A 15,947-nucleotide genomic window follows, 5' to 3' on the forward strand; every position below is an offset into this window, starting at 1 on the left:
AAGACCAAGAGGAACTGAAATATTTCTGGGGAGAGGTATAGTACGTAAATCCTGCAATACTTTGACTACTCTCTTTACAAAAGCATATGTTGTGCTGCTTTCAAATGATACATGCGATGGAAGAGTTAATCTACTTTTTTGCACCTGGACAGGTGTTACAAAACCTCCTACGCTGGCTCACTACACAACCCCCATTCTTAATCTCCTCTCTTAACTCTACTTGCTACCATAAGAATAAAGTAAAAAACAACAACAAAAAACTCAAGAAAGCATAAAAAATTTATTAAGAAAATGTGTAGGATTTGAAGGTTTCTAGAGCAACTTGTTTCTTCTGTTTTCTTTTCCCTTTATCTCAAACACAGCAAACACTCTACAAGAAGCATAAGCAGTAGCATTCTGGATTCTTTCCTGCAGAGTCAGTGAATCTGGGGAGTTTGATAGATGACTATCTGTGTGGCCTCCCCATTCTTTTGTTTCTTCTTCTTTTATTAATAAAGGTTTTCCCAATGACTGGCCAAACAGTCGACAGACTTCTTGAGCTTTCCGCCGTGTGTTTCCAACGGCAGCAACGCATACTTGACGGCTAAGTGGTAGAAAAAGCAGCACAGTAACAAGCAGGGCCAACTGATGTACAAGTATTCCTGCCAAGCATTATTTTTTTTTAATGCCTCAGCTTCTGAAACTGCATAGATGTAAGGCACATCACCCTCCCCCAGGTTCTGGGTGACAGTTTAGGAGTTTGAGGGGGGGAACATGCGGAGAAAATGTCAGCATCCTCATCAGCTATGATCAAGCATTTCCAATACCTATCTGCTGCAGGCATCCGTGGTGTGTGGTGTGGAGCAAGAGTTCAACCCTTGCTGCAGGCATTTGGGTGGCCCAGCTGTAAGGCGTACTAGCACCTATTTAACCTCCCTGGCCTGATTTCCAGACTCCGGCGTAGACACCTTTGAGATAGACTTCTGACATCTCCAGAACCGTTAGCAGTAGCTAGTTGAGCTTGCTTCTTGGACTAGACATAATTATTTTCTTTAAAGAGGCAAACCCCAAACCAAGATTAAACTTCCCTTTGCCCCCCCAACATCAATGGGAGAAAGTTAACACCTAAGATATTGAGACTGTGAGCTTCAAAGTAGCATGTTTCGATGCTGAGCAAGCACCGCACATGGTTCTTTTCAGATCGTGTCAGCAGCTAAGAGTAATGGGAATTGGCAAGGGCACTTAGAATTATCAACAACTGGTAACAAACTTGTACCTTCATGAATGAATACAAATTAAACCTACATGTGCTGATGTAACCAAAGTCAAATTCTGTTGAGCTAACATTCAGAGTAGATTATACTTCCAATGGAAATCAGTGGGAAAATATTTTTTATCACATTCTGCTTTCGCACAAGGACACTGTAGAAAGAACAAGCTGTATCTTCTAGGCTGAACGGCATTAATTTATAGGTTATATTTAAAACAAATACTGAAATATTTGAACATAAATTTTAATAAGTATGAAGGAAACTATTTGCTCCCATTACAAACAGTATAAATTATGTATTCATATTAACTGTTATCTGAGGCTGTAAAATTTGTGGCGTGAGAGAGAACTTACCGAAGGGTGTCTATGGCTTCTGGTGTATGGTAGAAATGAGGTGGACTGATGGTAAGAGAGGTTCCTAACTTCTCAATGAGTAGATTGCAAACATTCTGCATTTTTCCAAAATCGCTGAATATAATACAGACCTGGGAGTGAACACAGACATCACACAAGTAATTTTTTTTCATTTTTCCCTTATGATTCAACATTTGTATTTAAATCAATATAAAGCCAGATATGTACAAACTAACTAAACATACTAGTCCTGTATACAACACCAAGATTTATTTACTTAGAACACTTTTATATAGCCCTAGAGACTATCATCAGGTTTGCAACAGAAAGTAGTTCTTAAAATGGCTTAAAATTGAGGATTAAGAAATGCTCTTTTGTGAGGAAGCATGGCATTCTTGGTATGTAGACAATTTGAAGAATGAATGTGCTCCTTGGGACACATGACTAGATGCATCCTGGTTCTTCCCTTTTTAGATTACTAGATGCTAATTATGCAGAAGCCCAAGCAAAATGATGTGGAAAACATAGTGCAGGAAGGAAAATTACATTTTAATTCCCAGCATTAGGTTCAAGAAAACCGAAGTATGAGATTAAACTAAGCCTAGCCCAGACCAGCTTGCAGTGGGCTCAAACCCCTGTGTTGGCTGAATACTCACTCTAGTGCCTACAGAGAAATGGGCACTTCAGACTTGGAGTAAAAACAATTTAAACATCTAGCTGTCTGTGGCTTTGTCAATAAGAAGCATTCAATACAGATGCATCAGGAATTCAGGTGCTTTCCCAAGTCCTACAAAGCAGGCATCACTACCAGCCCCGGATCCAGAGACCTACAGCCTTCCTTGAGAGGAAGTGCCAGCCAGGCGGCTACTTTCCAGGCAGGAGCTGGCCTTTTTCTGTGGCAGAGCACAGTCACCAGGAGTGATGCAATGATGCTGAGCTGCTATAGCATTCAGGAATCAGAAATCCTGGGTCCCAAACTCTTTTTTAGAAGAACTAAACCCTCATCTTCACTTCCCAGTACAGTGCTCTCACCACCAAGTCAGGCTCACCTTCTCTCTTATCCCTGACTCTTTCCTTTCTTTTTGCCATTATACAGCTTCAACAGGAGGGGAAGAAAAAAAGCTGTGGTAAAGAAAATTCCACTGCCAACCCATGACATACAGTCACCCCTGTGATTGCTGCTGTCTATCCAACAATCTATACCAGTGAAGGTATATGGTACAGCAATCCAAGTTACGGCACGTCAGCTGCACTGCAATAGCTTCCTGTGGGCATACCATAGATTCACCTTGTGGAACACGAGATAATTCAAGGAAGCTGAATCTCTCAGTGAGAGAGGAGGGGGCTACTTCATATACAGGGTAAGGTAAAAAAATGGATACTGACAATTACCACAAAGTAATTAATGCACGTCTTGTTACCCTTGCTGGCCTCTCAGTGCAGTACATGTACCTCATCCTGGCTTGAATCCTTGCACTGGCTCAGTAGCTCTTCACACAACTCAGCTAAAGCTGGGCTTTGGGCCTTAAAAACTGACCAAGATGGAGCGGCAGGGCAAGTCCATCTTCTACACGGACAAAGGGTCATGCCTGTTGTGCAAAACTGCACCAAGTCTGCATCTTCACCTCAGCTGCATGTCCTTTATCTGTAACTTGGGGGTTGGATCACTTTCTGCAAGGTGCAGTACCAATGTGAACAAAGGCTGAAGATGAGATTAAACCTGGATTTCCAACTTCAGTGGGAGTTCTTGCCATATATAAAAAGCATGTACCCTCTTTTGCTGTTTTGCCAGAAAAACAGTCACAGTTGTATTTTGTGGAAAGTTGAAAGTCTCACAATGAATGAGGACTGTCATAGTGTTTTCCAGATTGCTATCAGTGTTTACACGATCAGTTCCCTCAAGGGGCTGAAACAAAACAATGATCAAACAAAAGAACCGTGGGTCTTAAGCAAGAGGTAAGCTGCTCAGACACAGTTCTGGGCACTCAGGAACTTAGTTGTTAAAAAAGAAGCATGTAATCAGGTACCCTCGGGGCAGAAAACAACTGAGCAGTGACTGAATTTTGTTGGTTTTCCCCTCTAAAAATCACGGTTTTCAGTTAGAGCTAGATGCAATAAATTCCACTTACATTTACAGAGGATACCTGAGCATGGGGGTTGGACTAGATGATCTTTAAAGGTCCCTTCCAACCCAAACCATTCTATGATTCTATGATTAAAATGCAAAGCAGTGTTTCAATTTCTTCAATAAAATTATGATTAAGGTAAAAAGTGTGAAAATGTAACATGAGGGTATGCAAAACCATTATGGACATTTTAAGGTTTGGGTAAGGCTGTAAAGGATAAGACAAGGAGGGAAGTGTATTATGAAATGCACAAAACCAATGTAATTTTCATCCCATGAGATTGTCATACAATAAATGAACTATTATGATTAAGATATTGTAAAGCTTTGTGACCTCATACACACCTTCATTCTTCTGCATATTTTCCTTTGTTATAGCATGAATTAAAATTTATCCCCTTACAGTTCAAAGTGTATCCCGAATTCTTAATTATACCTTAAAATAGCTATTTGTCTGGGAATTCCTTCAGTCTTCTAAAAACTCTTACAGTAGGCAAATGGTAAAAAGGGTTTACAGAATGAAATAATGCATGACTTCCATGATTTTACATATAACACAAATATAATGGCAACCTCTTTAGTAAAGAAGTGACTGGAAGTTAATTTTAAATTAATTTCTGTTGCTAAAGTACACAAACACCCTGGTCAATGGAATTTCCTTTGTTTATGAAGCTGCACTAATGAAACAAGTACATATATAAAGGGGAAAGCAAGGAGAAACTAATCTCTGCATAAAGAGCGACCATATTGCTGCTACTTAAGTGTACAGGGCAGCCAAACCAGCAGTACTATGGCTAGATTTTTCAAGTTCCGACACCCAGGTCCTAGGCAACCATACAACTTTTGAACAGCAATTACAGCTGGTCCAAGCTGCCTATACATGAACACTACATCCATGTAATTCGCTTTCCACATACAATCTTTGTTGTATAAAAATTAACAGCAGAAGGGAGACGATTGTTAAGTTACCACTTAAGACTGAAGTTGTAAGCCTAAGCTTGTCTGTAGCCTAAATAATAATTCAATATAGTTTTATTAATTTTTAAGTACAGCTCATCCAAAAACCATGGTGATTTAGGCTCTCATTATAGTAGGTGTCTACATTATGAAGTTAAAGTCATTCAGAACATGACACTGATGCACACCATTTAAGCTTCTTAGGACTCATTTTAAAATCCAAATTTTGTTCTCTAAATTCTCAATTATTTCTGTATTTATTGCTGTTATTTAGATGCAAATATGCCTTAAAGCAAGCAAACTAAAGAGGCCGAACCTTGGTTTAGGGGATTGTAAACAACAGCTCTATAAAAGAGCTAACATTTTATTGCAGTCTTCCAGGTTTATTTCATAAGAATCTGTAAATTTGCTGAGTAGCGATTAAAGCTGGATACTCTAAAAAGATCCATTGACTGAAAACACATCATTTCCCTCAATGAATGTTTGCAGCACAGCATTTATTTCTTACTATAGCATGAACGTGTGAAAAAATACTCCCCTGAGCTGCTTCTGAAGTAAATGGGATTATTCCCATAATATTTAGCTTTCACACAGCACTTTTTACCTACAGAATTCCAAGTCAATTACCTAGGAAACAATTAGCTTTGCTTTACTTGCAGCAAGCTGATGGCAGAGTCATGTAGAATAGACCAAAGTCCAGGTGCTCTTCAACTGTGGCTTAAGCAGATCTAGATTAGGGCTGCCACGCCACTGTTCTCCCCCATCCACTCTCATCCTCTGCCTTGCTTTTCCTCCAGTTCAGGGAGCTAAAATAATGGAAAAAATAAAAACTAATCTGGAAAAAAAAAAGTTATTAACTGGAGCAGCTTTCTGAACGGACCTATCACCTGATCACCTAAGTACAACTCCTTGCAAGAAGCAGAGGGGCAGGAAGGGCTAGGGGTGAAGGAAAGTGCAGAATCGTGGGTTTGCTTACACTGCCACAGAATGACCACCTTAGAGCCCCAGAACCAAATACTCCCTTCTGTAGCATCGTGTAATATTTAAAAAGCACACAGTCATCTGAGAAGAGAAGAATTTCTTCTATATTACAGTAGCAGAAAACAAGTTCGGCACACAACAGAAGACTGCAGCTGAACTCTGCTTTAAACCACAGTCCTTCAATAGTTTCTTTGGACTATGCTGCCCTTACTGTAGAGAACATCTACTCCTCAGTATGAGGAAAGACAGTCTGCAAATTTTCATTAGTCCTTGCTACATTTCTTATTCTTTTTTTTTTTATTATTATTTTTGCTTAGGTTGAATACATACCTCTGCTTCCATTTGGTAAGCATTTTCTACTCTACTAAAATCCTCCATTACAGTCACATTTTCTTCCTAAAACAAAGTACAAGAATATAATCTTAAAAGACAGAAATTAAGTGTTTGTTGGAAATGTATGTACCTTGTGTCCTGTAAAAGCTGAACTGTTCTGGCTTATTACTTATGACTTCGCAACTGAAATTTGGAATTTTTCAAGCAAATCTCTTCAGTTAAAAACTGGGTGGATGTTAAAGACTTCTTCACATTATTTAAAGTAAATTATACAGTAGCTCTATAATGTAATTTCGCTGATATTCACTTGATGAGAACAATTAGGTCTTAAAAGTGACTGCTAGCTAGAAGCTGTGTGTATCAGTGTGTAACTGTAAATTCACTTGGTTCAAAAAACTAGAAGCTTCAGTTGTTTTCAGAAGGTTAGTATGTGAAAAGTGCTTTTCAGGCCCCTATTTTAAGATATTTTAACAGTAGCGGCTTGTAGCAAGGTGATGCGAACAATGACTGAGCACTGGTCATTCTGGCAGAATGGTAACCCTTAAAAGAGGCTATTCCACCAGTGATGCTTTTTCATTAACAATAGCTACATTATTCAACATAATGGCTGCACTGAGCACTAGCAAATCCTGTAAGACTTATAACTAAGATAGCGAGCTAACTAAGATACAGAATAACTCTAGTTACATCTGAATATTTGACCAGCTTGCTCGCGGTCTAACAATCACATTTCTTTCACCCATTTCCCTCTTCGGTGAACAGTTTGCATGAACAGTTTACTGTAAAATTACTGTAACACAACAAAAAGCACAGTTTACAATTTAATTGTAAATGTAACTTTGCATTTAATACCCAGGAACCATAAGGAAGCAGATACTAAGCCTTCCAATTACTGAAAAAGTTTTACTTACTAAACTTATTTGCATAGGAAAACAGTATTTGCTTTCAGTGTTGACACACTGCAAAAGATGCTTTGTGTCAGAGGCTCAACTCATCATGTAGCATGCATGCATAAGTTTATATAAATGACATTAATCATGAGAAGCATCTTTCTTTTAAAATATCATATGGAAATTAGATCCATAATTACCATTGCACAGCAGGCTACAAGAAAGAAATTTTGAAATTTCAATTTTATGATTGATTGGCAGTGCTCAAATTCAAGCATAACAGTCCTATTTTTGCATAATCTCTTTTAGTAAGGGCAAGGACCAGGGCCAGTTACTCCCTAAAAAACTTATTTCCCCTTTTGAAGTCATAGGTTTGAGGTACTTTGGCAGTGTGGCTGGCTGTGGTTTGCTAAAGAGTGCTCAAGTCAGTCCAGCACCAACAACTCATTTAATTTACAAAACCAAGCAAATCTTACTATTTATGATAGAATCCAATTACAATTCACAAGACAGGTTTTTTCTAGAGCTCTTGCATATCTTATAGAAATGACCACACAGAAAAGCTTTCTTCTACAATTCCTATTTTACAGAAATAACTATACTGTAGTAAAACTTCAGAGTAAACATAGAAAAAGTGCATTTGTTTTCCCTTGTTTCTGCTCCTTAATCCTTTTTAAGAAGTTCTCTTTCCTGCTGAACGGATTAAAGTCTTCTAATTTGGTTTTGCCCTCCGCAAGGTTCCTGTGTATTTAAGGACAGTGCCATCCTGTGGCTCCAGGCACTATTGCAAGATCAACGCAACTAGAGTAAAAGATCATTTTGTGCCATCTATTATAAAATTTCCCTCACAGCTGATTTTTATCCCACCAGATTTGACAGTAGCTGTATGTGTTATTGCAGATAAATGGACGAAATAATTGCTGAAGTCATAACAAGGTGGCCTCCTGGGATGCATCTTCTGTTAAGATACTTTGTTCCTGTTCAGGAGTATGTTCGACAAAGATATGGAAAAGATAGGTAGGTGACAATAGAATTTTAAATTGGAATCAGGACTTTGACTACATCAAAAGCAAAAAGCTTTTTTTTCTACTGCTTATGTCTATGTTTATATTTTGGCTGAGGAACTATCCATTTGATTGCAATAGCCACAGGAAAAAAGTTTTGACTGTGACTGAGGGAAAGCTACACTTCTGTTATGTCAGGTATTCTGGACTTCTGGAATAACTTTCTCCATTTTCTAAATCTGTGGGCCAAGAATCATAGTAGGAAAATTAAATGAATATAACATTATTGTTATGTGATAACTCAATTACCCCAGAAGCCATTGAACAGTTCTTAATAGAATCACACTTGCATTCTGCTTATATAGCCTATTTTTTGAGCCAGCAGTGACATAAACCATCACTGTTGCAGGTACTATAAACACAAAAATGAAGGACAGTCAATATCCCATTGAGCTTACAATATCAAGTGTAGAACTGTGCTTTGCCTTATATTTTCCTTCTTTTCAACAGAAAAAAAAAATATCTTACATAGGCCTTCCTCCTACCTATCTGCTAGTTCTGAACAATTTCTTCACAGGACCATCATGTCCACCCTCACGACACCATCGCTGTTTACAGGAATGACTGCTCCTTTCCCCAGAAGAGAACAGGGAAAAAACTAAATAGATAATCAGCGAAAGCACACTTTAGAAGACAGCTATATAACAATACAGTATGAGAAAAGCCTACCTCCAGATAAAGTTATGTGTTCTGCTCCTGGTTACTGAGTTAACAAAACTGTGAGACCGTTTTATGAAACACAAGACCAGCCACAGTAAGCGAAAATGTTTATAGTTTGGAAAATGTACGCTAATGCACCATTGTGGTAAACTACAGATATGCGTAGTTAAAAAATATCTGGAGACACCTGGAAATGTATCTTAAAATTTACTTCTACATTTGCACTGATATATCCAATATAACTTTACATTATGAAAAATAAAGATATTTAAACAAACAAGAGTTAGCTTCTTCCACCTGAACAAAGCATTTTTGTTCTTAGTATAAAGAAATGGTTAATGAGAGTCTTGATGTATGCTTGTATCTCCTAGAAGTCCATCCATCATGGTATCCCCAGATAGTTAAGGATGATAATCACCTACAGCCAGCACATACCCCAGCTAGGCATCTGTTACCTGTGCTCCAGCCTCTCATCCCCTCACTCTGTCTGTTCTGTTTGGCATTAGATGGACAGAACGACAACCTAAAAATCTACAGTGAAGAAGTTTCTGTTGCTTAATGTCCATTCAAGAAATAACAGAAGTATATGTAACAGTTATTTTAAGAAAGGTAAAAAGCAGATTTGCACTCAGCAAATGTAAGGATACTTTGGGGATATTTCTTAAAATATGCAGTAGTCTAAAAAAGGTGAAGCCTTATGCAGGTTTTGACATTTCTTATTCAAGGATATATTGAAACTGGAAGCTTTTGTAACTGAGTGAGCAAAACCTCAAAATCTTGGTTTTTTTTCCCACTAACCGTATGGATGTGGATCCATAACTCCAACTCCTAAATAATAGGTTCGAAATACAGAGACTATTGCACATATATCCAAGAATATATCCAAGTACAGACAAACTCTAAGCCAGAGCCCACTGGGTATGTTTGTGAGCTGGTTTGTTTGCTTTGTTAAATAACATTCTGACCGGTACAACAAGTATTACCACTGTTATTTTTAAACAAGATAGCTAATGCCAGCTGTTAGACACAATGAATAAAGAACACAAGCATCATCTCCACACCACTCCCCAAATAAATCACAGGTGGTAAATACAAAATCTGTTTCCAGAGAAAGAGAAGAAAACATTTCTTTTGAGCAGCTAGGCTGGGTAAGAGGCACTGGTTTCCCCATTGATTTTACTTTCCCTGCAGCCTTCAAAGCTGATTCTGTGCTCTGAAGTGCTGCATATACTTAACAGCACTCTATAAATAAATGCTACTATGTGCACCTATTTCTGATTAAAATACTGTGTAAATCTATATGGAAATTAGGTGCTGCCCGCAGGCATCCTGAGAAGCTGCTAATGCAAGCTCCTGCTGTTGCAAAGGTTACGCACTTCTGATCTCACAGTCCTCCTATGATAGCAACAAAGGTTAAAGAAATCGTTCTATGGATTAATTAAAAATAAATATATATATATTAGCCAGCTGATTTCTAAAGAGGCCTTAGATAAGCTTACAACAACTAGAACTGTATGGAGATTGTGAAGAGATACTAATTTTACAGTGGTCTAGAATGGCATCAGCTACAAGTGATGTTAGCAAATGCAGTTAAGAACAAATTGCCAGCACTGAGAGCTGTTAGCAGAAAAGCTACAAGGCAAATAAAAGCTCCAGCAGTGAAGTGATTTAAAATTGGATGGAACAAAGCACTAAAAATTATACCGCAGGGAACTACTGTGAAAAAAAAAAACCCCAAACCAACTTCATGTTGTTTTTCTCAGAGTTCCCTAGAGCTAACACTTTGCTAACACTGAGAAACCCACAACTTAAGCAGCATTTCACAGTCCCTCAAGTAAGTAGGAAGAACTAACGTTTCCAACCTCCAAAGTGTGGTATCTCTGAAAGATTATAGTTACAATAATTTCACAGTAATAAGACACTGAATGCTCTCACATTGTAAAACCAGTCCACCCTCCACCTAGGTTACACCACCACTGCTTACCTGCTCCCATTACATTTCTGAATCTGACCGCATACATGCACATATAACTATTTGTTTTGTTCAGGTCATACTTCATTTTGCAGTTATTTTTTCTAGCCTGCAGTAGTGTGTACAACCCCTCTAAAGCACACTGACTTAATTAACAACCTGCCTACTCCTTTTGTGTGTCATCTACCACGTGTTGAATGCTCCATGCTATCCTAATTCACAGAATCACTAAGGTTGGAAAAGACCTGTAAGATCATCAAGTCCAACCATTAACAACAAAAAAAAAAACCCAAACAAAAAAAAACCCAAGCCAAAAACCACCCACACACAAAAAACCCACACCACCATGCCCATCAAGCCACGTCCACATGTTTCTTGAATATCTCCAGGGAGGGTGACTCCACCACTTCCCTGGGCAGCCTATTCCAGTGTCTCACCACTCCCTCAGTAAAGAAATTTTTCCTAATATCCAGTCTGAATCTCCCCTGGCGCAACTTGAGGCCATTTCCTCTTGTCCTGTCGCTAGTCACTTGGGAGAAGAGACCAACACCCACCTCTCTGCAACCCCCTTTCAGGTAGTTGTAGAGAGCGATAAGGTCTCCCCTCAGCCTCCTCTTCTCCAGACTGAACAACCCCAGCTCCCTCAGCCGCTCCTCATAAGACTTGTGCTCCAGACCCCTCACCAGCTTCATTGCCCTTCTCTGGACACACTCCAGCACCTCAATGTCCTTCTTGTAGTGAGGGGCCCAACACTGAACACAGCATTCGAGGTGCGGCCTCACCAGCGCCGAGTACAGGGGCACGATCACCTCCCTACTCCTGCTGGCCACACTATTTCTGATACAGGCCAGGATGCCGTTGGCCTTCTTGGCCACCTGGGCACACTGCTGGCTCATCTTCAGCCGGCTGTCAATCAACACCCCCAGGTCCTTTTCTGTGGGGCAGCTTTCCAGCCACTCGTCCCCAAGCCTGTAGCGTTGCATGGGGTTGTTGTGACCCAAGTGCAGGACCCGGCACTTGGCCTTGTTGAACTTCATACAATTGGCCTTGGCCCATCGATCCAGCCTGTCCAGATCCCTCTGCAGAGCCTTCCGACCCTCGAGCAGATCAACACTCCCGCCCAACTTTGTGTTGTCTGCAAACTTGCTGAGGGAGCACTCGATTCCCTCATCCAGATCATCGATAAAGATATTAAACAAGACCGGCCCCAAAACTGAGCCCTGGGGGACTCCGCTTGTGACCGGCCACCAACTGGATTTAACTCCATTCACCACAACTCTCTGGGCTCGGCCATCCAGCCAGTTTTTTACCCAGAGAAGAGTGTACCTGTCTAAGCCACGAGTCGCCAGCTTCTCCAGGAGAATACTGTGGGGGACAGTGTCGAAGGCTTTACTAAAGTCCAGGCAAACAACATCCACAGCCTTTCCCTCATCCCCTAGGCGGGTCACCTGGTCATAGAAGGAGATCAGGTTGGTCAAGCAGGACCTGCCTCCCATGAACCCGTGCTGGCTGGGCCTGATCCCTTGGTTGTCCTGCACGTGCCCCGTGAGCGCCCTCAAGATGAACCTCTCCATAATCTTCCCCGGCACCGAGGTCAGGCTGACAGGCCTGTAGTTCCCTGGATCCTCCTTTCGGCCCTTCTTGTAGATGGGCGTCACATTGGCAATCCTCCAGTCATCCGGGACCTCCCCCGTTAACCAGGGCTGTTGATAAATGATGGAGAGTGGCTTGGCAAGCTCCTCCACCAGCTCCCTCAGCACCCTTGGGTGGATGCCATCAGGCCCCATAGACTTGTGGGTGTCCAGGTGGCATAGCAGGTCATTAACTGCTTCCTCCTGGATCACGGGGAGTTTGTTCTGCTCTCCATCCTTGTCTTCCAGCTCAGGGAGCTGAATACCCTGAGGATACCTGGTCTGGCTATTAAAGACTGAGGCAAAGAGGGCATTAAGTACCTCAGCCTTTTCCTCATCCTTCGTGACAATGTCATTCAATCAGGTTCATGTCAAAACTGGAAGTCAGTTATTCAGGTTCACTGTAGGGTAAATATCTGCAACTATCTTTTCTAATCTATCCACACTTTGAAGAGCTATTTAATTGCAGCCATATGAAAATACCCCATGATCTGATAGCTCGCTATGGTGGTGGGTACAAAGCTTATAGTTTTCTCTACTAATAAAAATGAATGCATGATGAGTTGCCTTGTCTTCTCCCATTCCTCTTAAAATCCACCAGACTTTAAACTCTATTTACTGACTTAATAGAAACTGAAGCCATTCAACCTGTGACTTCATACAAAAATGCACCATTTCTGACTGAACGAGTCATTCTGATGGCAACGGAATTGTGCTTCCTGTGACAGACATGCACCCAGCCACGTGTTCAGGAAAAACATAGGGAGCAGGATCACGTATCTAGCCTACAGCAGCCTCCATATCTCCTTGCCATCTAGTCCCATAGCTGCAATATGAGCTTTTTCTAAATCAGGGGTTAAGGGGTCTTTTTTATCCCTTTCTCTACTCCTGAACAAATGCTTTTTTTAGCTATTACAGAAACAGAGACAGCATCACTATCAGTTTTAAAAGAAAACAGTAAATCCTGTTTTGTTGGGGAAAAATAGTTGGAGTCAGCACTTACTTCAAATGCATGCTGCACTTCAAATGCGGGCATGCAATTTCACTGTAAGCACATCACTGTTTAGGCCAAGTAACTTACTCTCTTACTTTGTATTTACTAATACTAATTGCACTGTAGCATTATGCAGTATCATGAAACCCTTCTGCAATTCTTTCTTTTTTACTACACTGAATAATTTCGTGTTGATTGCAAACTCTCATCTCCCTTTTCCCCCCATTCATTTATGAATACAATAAAAAGGCATAAATTTCCTGGGGGACTTCAATAGTAAGTAACTTTCAAAAGCAACCACTTTTTCCATCAAAGATCAGCTTTGTTCTGTTTTTTAAGAGTCCTAGGTGTGGAACACTGTCCAAACCTGTTTTATAAAATCCAAAAACATCAGCTGCATGATTGCTAGGAGAAAAATCACAGTTACAGAGCATTTACAGTGTGGACAAAACTTTAAAAGGCAAGGTTATGCTTTTCTCATTGTCATAAAATGACTTCCTGAGGCCAAAAAACTTGTTATGGTAAAGGAACTTTCTGAGCCCACAAGGGGCTTCTGTCACTTCAGCTATCTTGATCACGTCTCACATTTTTTCATACCTCTCTGCTTATCTGGAACAAGAAACAGAGAGAGGAAAAAAGCTCTGTAGGCATTCATCACTAACCTATAGTGATCACATAGTTATACAGAAGCTTACACACATGTATCGCTTAAGTTACACTGCTGTGTACCCCTTCATCAGTTTCATCTGTATGCACGTGAGGATGCTGTCTTACAAGCACAGATGACATCGTCGAAGCAGGATGGTTTTCACATGCAAAACAAGCTACCTGTTGGAGAGCCCGAGTAGCGACATTCCACCTTTTCTGCGGAGGCTGGCAAAGCTGCAACCTCCCAAGGACAGGCAGGCTTTCACAGCAGTGCCCCGGCGGCCGGTACATTCCCGAGGCAGAGGGACGAGACCTCCAAGCCCCGTTACTCTTCTGCTCCCCGCCGGCCAGGCCGATGCACGCAGCGCCCCACACCGGGCACGGCGCCCCTCAGCGGGCACCTTTCCCCTCTGGGGTGCCCCAGCCCTGCCGCCCCTGCTCCCCTCGCCGGCAGGAAGCCGGCTTACCCCGCAGGCTGCCCAGCGGGGTCGGGGGGGGCCCAGGGGCCGGAAGGTGCCGGTTGGACGCCGCAGCTGAAGAGAACTGCCCCGCCCGCCACTCTCTTCGCCTTGCCTCCCCCCGGGGGAACCGCCCGCCCCTCAGAGCCCAGCGCCACAGAGGACCCCCCGCTCCGCCCTCGGCGCTGCAGGAGGCGGAGGCGGAGGCCGGGCGGCGGCTCTCACCGGGACACCGCGCTGGCGAGCGCTCTGGGCGATGTACTCCAGCCGGCGAGCCACGCTGCTCCGCGCCGCCCCGGCCACCCCCTTCCGGCTGCCCAGCCGCAGCGACACCCGCGCCCGGTCAGGCCCGGCGCTCAGCTCCGCGCTGCCGCTCACGTGCACCTCCCGCCCGGACGGCGCCGGGGGGCCGCCGCGTCCCGCCGGGGCTGGGGTCGAGGCCTGGGCCGGGACCAGCTCAGCGAAGACGCGGGCGGGGGGCGACGCGGGCAGCGACATCGCGGCGGGCCCCTCACGGCACCATGGCAACTAACGCCAGCGCGCCCGCTGCACCCTGGGAGACGCCCACGTGACACCCCCCCTTCCGCTCCCTACCGCCATCACCCGGCCGCGGCGCAGTTGTCACGCGGACGCCGGGCCGAGGCGCCTTCCCGCCATGATAGGTACCGAGGCGGAAGTTCCTCAGCCTCCCGCCGCAGGGGATCCGCCATGACCGTTACCGAGGCAGGGCGGCTCCGGCGGATGCGGAAGGACATTGAGCTGGGCGGGTGGGCCGCAGCCGTTAGGGATGCCCGTCCTCTGAGGAAAAGCCGTCCTGTTTCTGCTATTTTTGACCTATTATCGTGTTTTTCTAGCGTATTAAGGTCTGGAGCAACCTGAGAGTGTGAGGAGGAGTGCTGGAGAAAGGGTTGTAGTTGCTACCTGTGGAAGGAAGACTGGGTTTTGTTGTGCCACAGCATGTCCTCCGCTGGTGGCAGGGCCTCAGCAGGGGTGATTAAAAACCATTCCATTGTCAGTGCTGCTGGTTCTCTATGGAGGCATCTTGCTGCGCACACATTGGCTTTGCTAATGTCTGCTGGCCGAGTCCTGCTAATGCTGCCCTCTACTTAGGAAAGGCAAAGGGGTGCAGTTTGGCTTTTCAGAGGATCACAGAATGCTTAAGGTGGGAGGAGACCTCTTGAGAGGGGGTCTAGCCCCTGGCCCAAGCAAAGTCAGGCAGAGCAGGTTCACCAGGACCATGTCCAGTTGGGTTTTGAATATTTCAAAGGATGGAGACTCTAGAACCTCTCTGGACAACCCATGCCAGTGTTTGACCACGCTCACAGTAAAACTGTTTTGTTACGTTCACATTGAGTTTCATGTGTTTTAATCTGCATCCATTGTATCCCATCCTGTTACTGGGCACCACTGAGAAGAACCTGGCTGCCTTGTCTCCATTCCCTTCCATTAGGCATTTATATACATTGATAAGATCCCCCTGAGCCTTCTCTTCTCCAGGCTATGCAGTCCCAGCTCTTTCAGCCCTTCCTCATAGGACAGATGCTCTAGTCCATTCATCATCTTTGTGGCCTTTTGTTGGACTGTTTCCAGTATGTCCATATCTCCCTCGTACTGGGGAGCCCAGAACAGGG

At 43.0% G+C, this 15,947-nt stretch overlaps 1 protein-coding gene across 1 annotated transcript; it reads right to left on the minus strand.

Annotated features, from left to right (window-relative positions):
• Positions 1-312: 312 nt before the first annotated feature.
• Positions 313-14,814, minus strand: IRAK1BP1 (interleukin 1 receptor associated kinase 1 binding protein 1). Its single transcript, XM_059835754.1, has 4 exons — positions 14,542-14,814; positions 5,997-6,062; positions 1,604-1,734; positions 313-583 (listed from the first exon to the last, which is right to left on the minus strand). The coding sequence occupies exons 1-4, from the start codon at positions 14,812-14,814 to the stop codon at positions 313-315; spliced, it is 741 nt and encodes a 246-aa protein (XP_059691737.1).
• Between the last annotated feature and the right edge of the window lie 1,133 nt (positions 14,815-15,947).

Source organism: Gavia stellata, chromosome 2, assembly GCF_030936135.1.
Source record: "Gavia stellata isolate bGavSte3 chromosome 2, bGavSte3.hap2, whole genome shotgun sequence".
Classification (NCBI taxonomy): domain Eukaryota; kingdom Metazoa; phylum Chordata; class Aves; order Gaviiformes; family Gaviidae; genus Gavia; species Gavia stellata.

Coding starts and splice junctions, on each gene's coding strand:
- IRAK1BP1 (XM_059835754.1), bottom strand. CDS start 14,814: ATGTCGCTGCCCGCGTCGCCCCCCGCCCGCGTCTTCGCTGAGCTGGTC. Junction 6,063..14,541: donor CTCGCCAGCGCGGTGTCCCG/GTGAGAGCCGCC, acceptor ACTTTGTTTTAG/GAAGAAAATGTGACTGTAAT. Junction 1,735..5,996: donor CTTACCAAATGGAAGCAGAG/GTATGTATTCAA, acceptor GTTCACTCCCAG/GTCTGTATTATATTCAGCGA.